Below are 15,594 nucleotides of genomic sequence, written 5' to 3'. Positions count from 1 at the left end.
AGGGAAGAAAGAGCAGGTGAGGGTAATGCAGCGAGAAACCTGGGCAGATATATACAGCATTAAAGACAGGGACAAGGATTTCCAACTTAATACTGATCAATATGGACCACAAAGAGACAGCAGAAAGCTGGCAAAAAGTGAGATTAAGTAGAAAGAGAAGCTCAGGGGGAAGAGAAGAAAAAGAAAATCTGAAGGGAAAAAGGAGGAAAATACTTGAAACAGCAGAGGAAGAGCTTTATAAGAAGAGGAATAAGAAACCATGCATGCAGTAAGAAAATATGTAAAGCAAAGGGAAGTCCATGTGTATAGGTGCAAATATGACCCCGGACAGGACAACTCTAGGGAGCATCCATTTTTGGTATCAGGCCATCCTGGCAGCTCACAGCCTGTTTGTACTCGGACTGTGTGTGGTCACTCAGCATTTTCATGGTAATATCTGAATGCAGGGAAAAAAACAAACCGTAAGCATATTTTAGGTGTGATTGCATAATTTATTTTCAGCAGCATAAACCATGTTCTAAAGACAAGATGGAAGAATTTATGACAAGGCAAATGGAAACAGGCTAGCAAGGATGTAAAAAAAATAGAGTCTGGATACTACAAATAGGTCTGATCACCAAGAAAACACCTCAGGGGGAGTCCCACAGCAGAGGAGTAGTCCAGTTCAAGCCATCACTCTTACAATATTTATTAAAATCTGCCATGTCATTGCTGGTAAATCACTGTAACATGAAAAGACAAACCAGGAGTCAGGTTCTTCTTTGGGAACACACAACCTTGAAAATCCAGAGCTGGTCATCAGAAAGTTCAACAAAACTAAGCTCAGGCTTATGTAGGTTTATGGAAAGTCACAAAAGCTATCAAGGTGTAACACAGATTAACTTTACCTCTCTAACCTATTGCGTCAAGCCACAGGCCCACGGAAGAAAGAATATCTTCAATTCCAAACAAGCATGCTTTCAGTTTAGAAATCCTCACAGATAAATTCTGTAGTTCATTGGACTTCTGCTTGTCAGAGCTACTACAAGATGCAAGCATTTCTTCTTTGTTATTTAGTGTCAATGTTCAAGCAGCATAGAAATTCTGTGGGATCCCTTTCACACCCAGGCCTGTTATCTGTTTAAAAATTACAAAAATAAAAAAAGGAAACATCTCCAATTGAGTACAATGAAAACACTCAAATGTTGTACAACAAAAACCATAGCAACCTACCGCTACATGGAAGGTCTCCGGCTTCAAGAGGAGACCAAAATGAGTCATTACATGGAGTTCTTTAGAACTCTTTAAGACTAAGGTCTTTATTAGCACCACTCAATAATTTTGATAATTTACACATTATTTGTAGCCCTTACATGTTGTCCCTATCTCTGCATTGATGAAATCACTCATAGTAACTTTTAATGTGCTTTGCCCATGCAAGACAAATGTGAGTTTGGAAAATATAAATTCCCTTCTAGAACTGGAGAACTGAGGAACAGAGATAAAAAAAACAAAGCTCCTAAACTCTGCTGCTTGAGAAATCTATCAATTCTCAGCCATGAGAAATCTCCCCCAAACACTGCTTTCAACTATAAGGTCCCAGATCCCAGACTAGATCTCCAGCCCTGCTGGAACATGTCTTCATCCTATTGCCAAACTGATTACAGTCTGGGTTTGTTTGGTTTTTGTTTGAGTTTGTTTGGTTTTTTTCATTTCCACTCATTTACGACCCTTCCCTTTCCTGCTGTGGTCAGCTTTCAGGGAATGAGGGCAATTGCTCATTAAGAACTGCATTTTATTCTCCTGATGTACTTTTTGCTAATGGACTGAAAAATGAAGAGATAAACAAGTTTTGGATTCAAGAGCCCTGGACAAAAATGTATATTATTAGTTTCTCAAAATGTAGCAACCACTTTTAACAAACTAAAAAAATCCCACAAGTTTTGGGATTCGGGTGCAAATTGGGTGAATTTAAGAATTTAATTTTTAAAGGAGCAACCTGTGCTGTAAACATCTAGATTTCTTGTCACAATTAAAAACTGAGAATTAAGGGAGTGAAATTTCCAAAACTGATGAAAATATAGGAAGAAATAGGAGCAAAACTCAAGTCCTGACAGTGTATTACAGAATATGTTATACAGGGCAGATCCAGATCCACTGGCTGCCTTCAGCCCCTGACTGGATATCAACTTCAGCTAACCAACATGTCAACACTATTACCAGCAATTTCTTCAAATCTTCCTTCCAAATGCACGAGCAGCTGTGCAAAAGCAGCTGTGCCTGGCCAGTGGACACGGAACGCATCTGGACCAGCACATCAGGCCAGTGGGATGAGTGAGGGCACCTCACTCTCAGAGCATGAGGCTTGGCAGGTCTGACATACAGAAAGAAAGGAAACGTGCTCACCTTGAAGATCTCTCCTGCGTGAGGTTCCTTGGCTAAGGTGGCCTCATCCAGTCCATCGTATGCAGAAGTCACATACATTTCTGAGTAGTCTTTTCCACCAAAGCAGCAAGAGGTGATCCTCGGAGTAGGCAGCCTCACGGTTTGGATTCTTTTTCCTGGGAAAAAATGTGCAATTGTTTCCTAATGTTCATTTTCTAGGAAACATATAAATATGAATGCAGTACTAGTGCACATGGCACAGATGTGGTATTTACTCAGAAGGCATCTCCCCTACAGACAGGGGCCATATGCTAAATGACAGTTTGTGGGGAAATCAAATTATTTCATCTGCCTCATGTCTAACTAGTTTTCAGCCTCTCCCCAATATCTGTGAGGCATCGCTTCCTTTTCTCACAATGAAGCAACACAGTATGAGAAGCCAGGAAAGGCAAAGACACCTGGCCTGGGATGGCTGTCATTCCCTAACAGCATTTCCCAGTTAAATGTTTCAACACTGAGAATTTTTTCTCCTTTAATTGCAAGTTTGTAGTATTTCTTGTAATAAATGTGCAGTGCTTTTTGTGGGATTTTAGTGGCATTATTAAGAAGAGGGTGTGGTGCATCAGCAGCCCACAGGAGCCAGGGTACCCGTGTAGAGGCAGCGCGGGGATCACTCTTCATGTGATCAGGGTCTGGGCCAGCGATGCTCTCGACAACCCATGGGGCAGAACTGGGCAATAAATGACACCACCTCATCTCACCTTCAAGGCATTCCTCCTGGGTGCCTTTCCTCTTGCGTTCATGGCATGTAGCTGACACTCAATACGCAGGTGCTGGCGGAGGCCTTACCTGTCTCTGGGTCTATGCGAATGACTCTCCCACCATCGATACAGGCCACCCAGAGCTTCCCTTCTGCATCTATGCACATCCCGTCGGGCATTTGCTCCTCCTTTTCTAGACGGTACAAAAGTTTTGGGCAGGCTGCAGGGAGAGTTACAGAGCTGGTGTTACATGGGCTGGTACCAGTTCTGTATCAGATCCCAGTCTAACATATTCCATGCTCTTGCAAACTGGTAAATTCACTTTCTGTGAGAAAAATGCACTGGAATATGTATATCATGTGCACATTTTGCAGATGTGTTAAAAGCCTAACTGAGCCTGGCAGAAGCAAGCCCCCAGCAGAGCCATTGCAGTTTGGGATTGTACTGAATTAGGGCTCCTGTTATTTTACCAAGGGAAAAGAACCTGTCCTTCCTGTTAACCCACTAGCTGCTTGTCATGCCACAACTGCTGCAAGAGCAGTGACTTTTCCTGCACTTCCATTGATCATTACAGCCTGGATTTCTTTTTATGAGCAACGCATCACACACATAATGACTTGGGTTTAAATGCTGGCAATAAGCAACTTCTGCCAGCTAAAGATCAAGAACTTTACTCTTTAATGGCCAAGAAAGCTACCGGTTTTGATTAAGCCTGGACACCAACTGCTGGCAGTCTAGGCGGCAGTGCAGATGGCTTGGTGGACACGTGCGCAGTCCGTGGACCAGTGCCCATGGGCAGAGGTCTGCTTGCTCTGACCCAGAGCTTTCTGGCCATTACACTACCCAAAAATAGCCAAGGCTAGGAAGTTCAAACTAGTTACATTTTTGTATTGGGAGGGGGGGGGGGAAGTTGGACTAAATCTTCTTTAGAAGCCTTATATCCTGAAATTTATAGAAATATATTTTCTTAGCAATTGTAATCTGAGTGAATGTAATTATTCTGTATGATATTCACCCATGATTACAAAGTCCACGCTAATTAGAGTGTGGATAACTGGCTAGCTGAAAAGGGTCACATAGACATAGTCCAGCTGGCTGGACAAAAATGCACATCGCTCTCAGCTTATCTGAAGTAAAGCAAAAATACACTATCCTTGGCTGTTCTTGTTACACAATAACAGGAAGATTTTGGTGGGAAAAGAATGTTGCAGGTGGGAACAGATAACTACAGAAGAGAAACTAGGGGCGGGCTTGGTATTTAGGCAACTAACCAATAATGAGCTTAACTTTTGTAATATGTATGAGCTAATTATAACAAGGCATAAAAGGTGACTGTAAGAGACAATAAACGAAGTCTGCTGATCACTCATATTGAGTGACTGTGTCTTCCCTCTGTCGCAACATTAGAGTACAAAGGCACTTCAGCCATTTAAATTTCCACGGAGTATAACAGATCGATATAGCTCCAAAATATTTCATAGAGTTTTGAAATGGGTTTGCACCCATTTCGCTTGCACCTGAATTTTCCTTTTTGCAGATACAATAAAAGATGTTTGTCCAGAAAATGAATTTAAGTGAAATTTGCCAAACATCTGAAGGCAATTTTAATTTCAGAATTGGGAAACCTTAGTCACAAGGATAACTTCATTCTTTAAATATATTTCTGTGATACACATGCATGCATATTCTGTATTTGTATTTATGGAGCTAGTACAATCAAAGCTTTCCAGTAGATGGCACTCAAGAATAAATAGCATCCTATAAATTAATTTTCACCCTGCAGTACAGATGACTTCTTCCCTGCAACTCCTTGAACGGGTCTAATATGATTATTTATCCAGATTAAAGTAAATGAAGGATTGTCAAAACTTTGTTCACCTGGTGTGTAACTATATTTGAGAAAAATCACAATCAGCCTGCTGACAAGCTGTAACCAGAAGATATGAGATCTGTCAAATAAATCACTGCATCTTACATGCCCAGGTCTCACTGCAGAAAGAGTAAGAGTCATCAAACTTGTCACCAAATTTAGAAGAGCATGTGTACCAATCTTTCCAGTGTGCACATCATAGCTGAAGGCATGCACAGCATATGCCAGGCTGTCAATGTGAAAGAAGGTCCTGTGGTCCAGGGACCAGTCCAGACCATTGGAGATGTCCACCTGGTCTAACTGTTTTATTACTGAATGGTCAGGGAAAAGGGTATAGAGAGCGCCTTGCCGGCTCGCTCGGACCCCTGGTGCCGTCTCTTCAGCCATTGTACCTGAAATGGAAATGGGAGCACTGGTTAGAAAGTAGAAGCTTGCTCCTCGTGCTTGATTAAAAACCTCCTCTGAGTGTTACTAAGAGGTCCTAGGGAGAAAGGGACTAACCCGGTCTTATCAGATTGATGAGAAGGAGGAAAAGGAGCCGATCAGGAGCAGCTGCGTCCCGCAGAGGTGATGCTGACTGATGAAAGGATGAGCTTCTGCATTGCTGTTTGAGTCATAGACACCAAAGACCCAAAGGAGCACCACGATGCACCAGGGGCCGAGGTTCTGCTCACAGCAAAAGCCAAGATGCAGGCAAGCATCATGTGCTCTTTTTGTTGTTGCTCCTCATAGGCTACTTTCATCATTTAAATGGGCTGTTACCTTAAAATACAGGTGCTGTAAAGCACACTCATCTCAGAAGCAAGTGGAGAATGCCACAGAAGTGAGATTTTTTTCTCAAGGAATTTATGCCTCAGTGTTAACCCCGTTAGGTATTTCCTGATTCTCTCTCCTCTGGAGAGAGCTCTGCAGTGATGGGATGGGAAGCACTCAAGGAGGACATTACACCTTCTTTTAAGTATGACAGACTGCTTCTGTTGGTCTCCCCTTTCAGAAGCCCTCAGGAGCTTATTTTACAATGCTTGGCCAAAACCCCTGTTAAAAGCATTGATCCTCCATGCACAGCTGGGAATGGGTGTGCAAAGCAGGTTTTTCTCTCTTATTCTTGCCCTTAACTCCAGTGACACGTTATCCCTCAAGCATAATCATGAGTCAAATGAATTTCCTGACTTTTGGCAAATTTGAAATAGTAAGAAAAGGCTGGTTGGCAAAACAAATACAGAGCCATTTTCATTCCCATCAGTCGCTCTCCACTTCCAGCTTGGATTGCTATGCTTGGCTCATCATTTATATGACAAAAAGCACAGGGGCACCCTGGCTGCATTGCAACCAGTGGGAAAAGTTCCTCTTGCCTTCAGGATGCCAAGGATCTCTCACCACATCCCTGTTTCCCATGGGCTAATCAGGGGAGGCTGTACCTGAACAGTGCAACCCGCAGCTCATCATCTACTCTAGGAGCTGTATCCTCCTCTATACCTCCAAAAACCTTCCTGTCTACATGTCTACCTTCACCTGCTTTTCACTTTCTGTGGAGGGAGATGTTTGAAAAACACCATCTTCCAAGTAGAAGGGGAGCCTTCCACCAGATGGCCCTTGTCCACAGCCTCTATCTTCATTATAAGTCAGAGGATGCGGCCAGCATCTCTTGTCCTCCCCATTGGGCAGTAACTGAGCAGAGGGTTTACAAGATAGCTCATGCTCACGACAGTGGTTTTTGCAGGGAAGTCAACAGAGGAATTGAGAACATGGAATAAAATGCACTATATAAAACACACGGTAATTAGTTCCTCTTTGCTCTTGGGGAAATTTCTGCCAGAAACTTACCAGCAAAAAACCTCCCCTTTGGATCCACTTTCCCATCATTGAACCTGTTGTTGGGCTTATCCTGCTCAAGCTCAAGGATGGTGGTGACCACCTGGGTGTCCCAGTCCAGAAAGGCAAACCTGGTTCCCAGGGCGATGACATAGCCCCCGCACTGCCGCAGTGCCACTGAGCCGACACGGGCATCTGAGGGCAAGAGGGAACAGGAGATGGTGGGCAGCTCCAGGGCCATCAGCCAGCCCTACCCCTCCCCACCTCACCGAGGTCACCTGGGTTTGATTGGGACATCCCTGACCCAGGACAGGCTTAGCTGATGCTAAGATCCTTCTCCCCTGAGATTGTTAGCACATCTCGCTGGCTTTACAGTCCCCGGATCCTTCCACCATCTGGGCAGACACAGCCATTAGGACTGCACCTTTTCCTCTGCAGGTCCCAAAGGAAACATGCCTTCCCACTGGGGCTCAGCAAGGGCAACATGGCCCTCCACACCTCAGCATGGTCCCCTCTGCTCAGCTGGCTTAGGCCACACTGTGCTTAGCAACACGTCAATGAAGGACAGGGCATGTGGCCCATGGAACATAAGGGAGACCACCATGCCGCAGGATTCCTACTGGGAGGGATGGGCAGGGGCAGGCAGAGAAGACTCCCAGGATGAGGTGGTGAGTACGGACCCTTACCCACAGACACACTCTGCACCTCATTGGTGACTGGGCTCCAGCGGCAAACTTTCTGTGAGTTAATGTCTACGTAGATGAGCGCGCTCTCCCGTTCTTCCCAGACGGGGCACTCTCCCATCCTGTTCTTCTCCTTCACAACAGATTCAATTTTGATGGAGGAGGACATGGTCTGAGGGGAAGAGAGTTGACAACGGATTTAAAGAAAAGCTCTTGTGTGGATTTTTTATGCCTGTGATGCTTAAAAGCAGGGTTTGTAAATGGAAAACCCTCTAAATCCCACATGATGGAGTAATTTAAGAGGCTTCATGGCTGGAACTCAGCTTGAAGTGCCAAGGCTTCTCCTTAGCAAACCTTTCCTAGGTGAGAGGCTTTAAGCCAGAGCTGCTGATGAGGAACTTGCCTCCAGGCAAGGGAGCGCTGGGACAGGGCCCTGAGCTGGCACCAAGCTGTTGGCTGGGGATCGGTGATCCCAAGGGCCCCCCAGACCATGGGGAGGGACTGGCAGGCAGCAGCACCAATGAGCCAGAAGCCTTTTTGTGGAAAAATGAGGCTCTGCCTTATTAACACAGATGCATTGATGTGCTCCACAGGAAGACATGCATGCACCCACAATACCGACTGCAGTTTGCCACCGAGGCCACCAAAGACCGAGTGCCTGTTCCCACACCGAGTCAGCGTGCATATGCAAACACTGGAGATGGCTCCTGCCTTTCATGCTCCTGCGTTTCATCTCCGCTGCCCCCCTCACTGCCCCAGCCACGGCTCCAACCCCTGCTGCAAACTCCGAACTTCACCCTGTGCCAGGCTGCAGGGTGTGATTATCCCGGCTGCTACTCCGGGGGTGAAGCCACCCGTCTGTGAAGCTCCCAGCCCAGGTGCCTGCTCCTGCCAGGGGTGTCCGTGCCCCGGCTGCCCCGTACCCCCATCCCTGCCGCAGCAGGGTGCCTGTGAGGACACTGGCCACTCTGCCACCACCCCAGCACAGGGTGCCCAGTCCCTAACACTTGTGTTCAGAGCCCGTTGATGGCCTCCAAAATGGGTAGCTGGGCCCCAGGGCCTGCCCTGCCCCAGCTGCGGTGCGAGCAATACCCTCCGCCATTCAGCTCCTGCAGGAGAAAGGGGCCTACTCGACGCCTCAGTCACCGCTAATGGAGACACTGCTGCTGCTGCTGCTGCTGCTGCTGCTGCTGCTGCTGCTGCTGCGGCTGCGGCTGCGGCTGCGCTGCGGCACCCACCAGCCTCAGCACATTTTTTCCACAGATCACAGAGATATTTCTTGGGAAGCAGCCAGTCCCTGACATAACACTATTCCTACAGATTAGTGTCTTCAAGCGGGCATTGTTTCTTGGTAGGTGAGCTGGTGATAAGGTTTACAGATAATTAATTAGCACTAATATGCTTCTAAGTATGTGGGAAGAGCCAGTCATCACTCTGAGTGGAAACAACAGGGCTGGAGACCCCTATCTTCCCTGCTCCCCAGCCCCAGACATGCATGATAAGGAGTCACCCTGCCAAGGTAAGGTCCAAACAACCCATTTATCAGGTATACCCTTCCCCCTTCCAAGAAAAATGGCCAGGAGAGGCCGGGCAGTGAGTTGCTCCCCTCAGGCAAACAGCATCAATCTAAAGTGTAAATAAGGATACGCAACGAGGTGCCAGTAAAACCTCCTAAAACCTGTTAAGCCATGCTTAAGCTGGAGGAGTGAGTTTCTCTTGGGTTAAAGCCTTATGTCATGTGGCTGCTGTATTTGGGACCCGAGGCTTGGAGATGCATGCTGACTTTATTGTATCATGGTCTGGGAAACTCAGACCTGCTCACCCCCATGGGGAAACGTGGTTCGGCAGCAGCCCAGCATCCACACAGCTCCCACAGAGGCAGAAATTCTCCAGATCTGCAACAGTCGGCGTGCATTTCTCTCATCAGTTGTTTCATTGACCTAAATGAGCGTTACTAAACCTTTCTCTTCCCACCAACTCCCATTTCACTTACCGCCCTTCTCCAGGTTCTGCAGCAACAAAACTGGGGCCTGGCATGTAAGCCATGGTGAAATACTGATTCACAGACCCATCCCGCACACCACGTAAAGAGTACGCAATCACGCCATTACCAGCTGTTTCACAAGGCACAGGCAGGGGAGAAACCAACCTGCCTGCACCAGCTGCCTGCTTACCCCTCTCGCACCCACCTCCATGATACTGCAGAGACCTGCCCCATCCCACAGAGCCTCAGCACGTGTCTGCCTTCCCCAGGTGTACATCCAGCCTCAGCATCTCTCCCCCCCACCAAAGAAATAGGCCCCGTGTGTCCCTCCAGCTGTGGGGTTTTATTCAAACAGCTGAATATTTTGTCTTAAATTGCCCTGTTTTGAAGAGGGCAACTAGAAGGAAAGATCTGTGCCTTGCTGGCTGAGGTTTCACTAACTTTTACAAGCAGCTGAAAATGGAGGCTCTTAGCAGGAAGGTTTGTCCAACCCTAAAAGGCAGCACTGCCCTCCGAAAGCATCCCCACAAACTGGCAGCGATGCAGCCCCCAGTTCCCTCTGTGCCAGGTGGTCCACCTCCTGCTGCACCCTCCCTGCGGCACTCCATGGAACTACGCAGCAGCAGCATTTCACAGAATACAGCGGCTCAGAGGGAAAAATGAGGAAACGACCGCAAAAAGCCTCGTTCAAAACACCACGTTTGGCTTCATCACTCCCCAGGCCTCCTGCCACCTGGCACCTTTTTGTGCAGCACTTCACACCCTGCTTGGTGCAGCACTGATCCATCAGAGATAAGCATGCAGGGGAAAAAAGAGCAACTCCAAGCAGAAAGCACAAAATCCTGATGTATTCTCCCCAGATAAAATCCCTGCAGACAAAAACATCACGTTCACCCTGCCTATATCCTCTCTGCAGTATTTTGTTGGTGTTCTAGCCTCCTGGACTTGTGCCTAAACTCCTTATGGAGACTAAGAGGTTGACGGGTGTCCCTGAAACATTTTCCAAGTTAAACTGTTATCAGAATAACAAGCTATCAGAATTTGAAGACTGTAAGAAAAATTTCCTATTAGGAATCAAAAACTAATGTAAAAACATCCAGTCTGCTCTAAAACCCAAAAATCTCTTTCTGGTAGCTATTTAAAAACAGCCTTTCTAAACCTCAGTTACATCCCTTTTCAAACGATCTGGACAAAACCTGGTCATTTCAGTACCCCTAAGATACAGGTAAAATACAAACGAATGACTGGCCTTAAAAGGTTTCTTTGCTGTTTCTCTCCCTCTCTCCCCCCTGCAAGCACACATAATTTCATTTTTAATTTTAAGCTGAAGCTTTGAATAAGCAGGCAGACAGCTAAAGCTTTTAATGTGCGTACAGTGAAATAACTGTCTGCATAAACCAAGGGATTTTAAGAACCCTTTTGCCTCAGTCAAACAGCTGAATATTTATATCAAGCTGGAGGACGCCTATGCAAAACTTTGCAGTTCATCACATCAACACACCTGCTGAGGAAAATATTGCAAGACCTGGGTTGGTATCCCTTTTCCAGCGCTGGTCCAATGAGTCCGGCTGCTGTTTTCAGCGACAATTAAAAACATGCAATAGTTGATGTTATCTGCACCGAGCAGGTAGCCTTTCACATTTTGTATTCAGTCAGCAGTCACATGAATGATGAGGCATGGACCAAAGCCCTTCTGAATGGTCTGGTTTGTGGTGCCAGCTGGTGCCAGCAGCAGAACATGTGATGGGGAAAACCCTTGCTCAGTATTTTTCTCATTTCATGAGAGTGGGAGAGGGAAACTGAGACATTGCACCATTCTGTCACCCTGAGGGCTAGCCCAGTCTTCCCAAATTTAGGGGCAGATGAACATCTCAGGTGATAAAAAGGGGAGGTTAATAAAAGATGCAGGGGAGGGTTTTGTAGTACCAGTCACTTTGAATGATAAGGAAAAAAATATTCTTGTGATTAAGGCATACTAGCATCATTAAGGCTTGGCTCCTTTTCCCCGCTGTGCCACAGCCTGCTTGGGTGCCGAAGTCACCTGCTCTCCTCACAGGGCTCCTCACCTCGAATATGCAAAGCCTGAATCCTGCCTTGGCAGAGAGCTGCAGCACGCCCCAGGAAGGGCTTTGGCCACAGAGCCTTGGCAATTGCCACGGATGCTGCAGGACAGCAATATCTTCTTTGGCTTTGAAGACTTCTATTTTTTCCTTCTTCAGTATTTGCGACTTTCGTCTGTGGTTAAAAGAAGACACCAAGTGCCTTCTCCTACCCAGCCCTGCTCAGCAGAGGCAGGTGATGGTGGGTCCCCCCTGTGGCTGGTCCAGCAAGGTGGGGGCAGGGCAGGCTTACCATGGGGACAGTCCAAGCCAGGTGGTGAGCTAAAGTGACCACCAGCATTTTAGTGGCAGGGCGCCTCCCCCAGTCCTGCATGCTGCAGCAAAGCAGGGAGAGGCAGGAGGCAGGTGGCTGCTAGCAGGCACTGCCCTCACCACACTCAGCAGGGGCAGAAGCCACCTGGGAGGAATCAGACCCAATCCAACAGGCAAGAGCAATGCATTTCTTTACTTGTGCAAAACTTCAATGAACATTTTAATTTGATGTTCAAATGATTCACAGGATGAACATTTTTCCCAATTAAGCAAATAGCCGAGACAGACCTAGTATTAATCCTATCATAGTCACCATTGATCCACATTTAGAGATTAAAAAATTACAGCCTTAAGCCAGAGACTAATTCAAACATTTCTAGCAAAAAAGCTGGCAATATTTCCAAGCCAAACTCCTGCCAAGGTCACTGCATTACAAGCAAAGTGCTTGTGGGCACCCTGAGGACTCTCCTCAGCCTTCCTTGGCCTCCCAGCCCAAGCTGTCAGCTCCATCTCATTTCAGCACAAACCTTCTGTCTCTGCTTGCTCTCACAGATCTTTTCACATTACTCTCTGCTTTCCTTCTTTTAAACTAAATGATAACTTTGAAGGGAGGTTCATGTAGAATAATATACTTTTTTTTCACAGCATTTTCAGCTGCAAGACATTCAAAAGGAAAATTCTGGTTTGCAATCATTTTAACTGCTTCCATTTAAAAAGAAAATGACTGGTTCTCAAGTGCAGGAGAGAAAAAAAAAAGTAATCTTTTTTTCTGCAAAATACTTCCCAAAGCATTTTTTCTAAAGCAATTTCGGTGGAGAAAACCACACTTTTCAGTCAGCTCTTTTCTTCTGGTGACTTGATTGACTTCCCCACCACAGGCTGCGGCAAACCAAAACCAAGTCAGGCAAAGGGACAACACATCTGCCTCGCTGCAACTTAAAAAAAATGTATGCGCTGCTTTCCTGGCGAGCAGCTTGTATGCTGGATCATCAATGGCACTAGGCAGGACAGCAGCCGGGAAAAATACTAGCAGAGCACGTTTCTCTGATTTACTTGGGAGGCTGAAAATGCTCTGGGGACACCCCCACCACATTTAGCACCATCTCTTATTCCTACCCCACTGACTTCTAGACTACCAGCAGAAGTATCACATCTCCCACCCTTGGCATGCCATTTCAACATCCCCCACGTCTACCTTTCCAGAGGTTAGCCAGTTTAGGACAAGACACACCTCAAAGGTTTTGTGGATGCTGTTGATGAGTGGTGCAACCCCCGAGCAGCAGGTGCATGTGTTTGTTGCTAGCCAGCCAGCAATTGTTTTAATTATTTCTACAAAATAAAGAGCCTGCCCCTGCCGCGCACTTCATTTATTTCTAATGTTGCTGAGTTGCAAAGCAGAAGTTTATAGTGAAGCTGGCCAAAGGCAGCCGGTACCTCTGGCTGGTGCCTCACTGCAGTGTCTCCTTCTGGGGTGGCTTCCTCTCTCCTTTCCCACTGCTTCAGTCTCCTCTGATGCAACTCCTTCTACGTCTTTTCGCAGTGCCTATTTTTTATCAACATAGTGTAGTTGGGAGAGTGTGTCAAGGCGTTGGCACACTGCATATATTAACGTCATATTTAAATAGTTGTATTTGTCTTCTGTTACCTACAGGCATGTGCTCAGACAGTAGCTCTGAATTTGTTCCGTGGCTTACAAATATTTAGTAAATCCATCGCTCCCCTCTTTTTTTCCACAACTCCCCCAAAATTACACTTGTGTTGCTTATTCCCCTTGAGAGTCCATCCCAGGTTTCGGTACTCCAGAAACCCAATTTCACATGTAATTTAATTGTCCCAATCTCTCAAAGTCATTCTTCACCTAGACAGAGTCTCCCTTTTGGAGATGACAACAGGCATGGTTAGAGTTAATGAAGACACAGTTATTAAAATCCTCAGGCAGGGAGAGGTGTAGCTACTCACCCCAGTGATATCCCACTCAACAGCGTTGTCCAAAAGTGAAGCCAAGGTTTATCTTCCTGTGGCTTTGCCCTTCTGTAGGAAGGGCCCGGTCCCTCCCTGATGCTTGAGATGGGAAGAACTGGAGCTCCTGGGCAGTCAGTGCCGCCTGCTTTTATTTCAGCAGAGCTGTTTTGCCAGCAAAGGATTACCTGAGTTTTCTCCAGCTTGGTTGGGAATAAATACGCTTCACCTATGACTATAGATTTTGGTCACGAGGGTGAAGAAACCCTTCAGGGCACAGCAGCTGCTCCTCCTGATACAGCCGTTCCTGTCACTGGGCTCTTGCTCAACCCTAATTGAAATCAGTGCAAGTCTGTGATCAAAGAGGTGAGCGCCATTAATAAGCAAGGGATTAAACAAAAGTCAGGAAGCCTTCCTAATTGAGGGAACCAGCAACTGCTCAGCTCCAGTTTGCTGGATCCGGCGCTCTGTCATGGGACTCGTCAAAATATGCTGGCAGCACCTGTTTGGGCTCCTCGGGCTGCGGCGCAGGAAGCAGCTACAGGCTCTGCACTGGAGGCTGCGGCGAGACATGCTCCCAGGACATTTCAGTTGATGTTAAAAATACAACTCTCCTGGCAGAGTTGGCTCTTCCTGCTCATGTGATGCCCGTGAAACCAGTGTAGCAAAGCCCAGCGGGTGATCTTACAGGAGGAGGAGGAGGTGGCATTTATTTACCATGTCTGCAGATGCTTATTTTACCTTCTCCTGCTGCCATGTTTACAAGCACAAAGACCTGTGCGCCTCAGACATTTGCCCAGGGCCGCCCATGCACAACATGGAGGATGAGGGGCTCCAGCAGCCTCATCCTCCCTGTCTCCTGGGTGCCTCTTGACCAGCAGTGACCAACTAATCTTTGACCGGACCCTTCATGCTTGTATGAGCACTTGCTGTTACCTTTCTAGCACAGCAACAACAAAAAAGGATCAGCGGTACCTTGTGTTGTGCTGGCCATCACCCTACTGCCATTGCAGCGGGCTGAGGGTGAGCACAGGTACAAAACCTCATGGTGTGTGCAGGAACCTCTGCAACAGGATAGCCATGGTAGAGCAGAGCTTATTTGTGTTTATGCCTATTTATTGCTTATTTGTGTTTATGCATATTAGTTTTCCACTGCATCTCTGAATGTCCATTAGCAATCAACGACAGCAGCCCTACAGCCTGCAGTTATCACCAGGTTCATGACTTCAGTGAGATCAGAGCCCTAAATTTGCCACCTTCACCATCTTCCTCAACTCATAAACCTTTCCTCTACCATGCTTTGGGATTATCTTGTAGCACGTACAGTAAATGAAGGATGGTAGACACTCAAACAAACAAGTCCTAGCTTACTTCACCACCTCATGCTCATCTTCTGCCCTGAAGCAGGGCTGCTTAAACCTCCTGCTTTTCCAGCTGCAGAGACATACATACCCCCACATGCTTTAAAGAAGGAAAACGGTGACTTGCACAGTCACCTTTCAAATCTTGGTTCAAAGCAGCACCAAGGCCTTGGTGTGGTCCAGGGGCTAGGCAGCTGTGTCACCCACCGCACACTCGAGGGGGCACAGCAGACACAAGCAGATCCAGCAGAGAAAAACTAACTCCTACAGATTTGCAGGGACACACTGGAAAACCACGCTGTACCAGTTCTTGGAGCTACCTGCAGAGAACACACACAGCCACTCTTGGCCAATGGTGGGTTACCCTCACGCAGCAGGACAGGGATGGACAGCTATTCCAAGTGCAAGTGGAGGTGCATGAACATGGG

General features: G+C 46.8%; 1 protein-coding gene across 1 annotated transcript; it reads right to left on the bottom strand.

Annotated features, from left to right (window-relative positions):
- Positions 1-574: 574 nt before the first annotated feature.
- On the bottom strand, positions 575-7,659 carry LOC119143395 (regucalcin-like). The gene is made up of 6 exons (XM_037377606.1): positions 7,494-7,659; positions 6,820-7,002; positions 5,172-5,387; positions 3,214-3,345; positions 2,386-2,540; positions 575-1,116 (listed from the first exon to the last, which is right to left on the bottom strand). The coding sequence occupies exons 1-6, from the start codon at positions 7,657-7,659 to the stop codon at positions 1,066-1,068; spliced, it is 903 nt and encodes a 300-aa protein (XP_037233503.1). The 3' UTR covers positions 575-1,065.
- Between the last annotated feature and the right edge of the window lie 7,935 nt (positions 7,660-15,594).

The sequence above is a fragment of the Falco rusticolus genome, chromosome 2 (genome assembly GCF_015220075.1).
Source record: "Falco rusticolus isolate bFalRus1 chromosome 2, bFalRus1.pri, whole genome shotgun sequence".
Taxonomy (NCBI): domain Eukaryota; kingdom Metazoa; phylum Chordata; class Aves; order Falconiformes; family Falconidae; genus Falco; species Falco rusticolus.
Note: the sequence above shows the minus strand (reverse complement) of the source record. Positions and strands in the feature narration are given on the sequence as shown.

Excerpts from the sequence above, each read along its gene's own strand:
- LOC119143395 (XM_037377606.1), bottom strand. The coding sequence starts at position 7,659 with ATGTCCTCCTCCATCAAAATTGAATCTGTTGTGAAGGAGAAGAACAGG. Across the intron at positions 5,388-6,819 it reads AAAGGGGAGGTTTTTTGCTG|GTACAATGGCTGAAGAGACG; the intron begins GTAAGTTTCTGG and ends TTTCCATTTCAG. Across the intron at positions 1,117-2,385 it reads ACGCAGGAGAGATCTTCAAG|ATAACAGGCCTGGGTGTGAA; the intron begins GTGAGCACGTTT and ends ATTTTTAAACAG.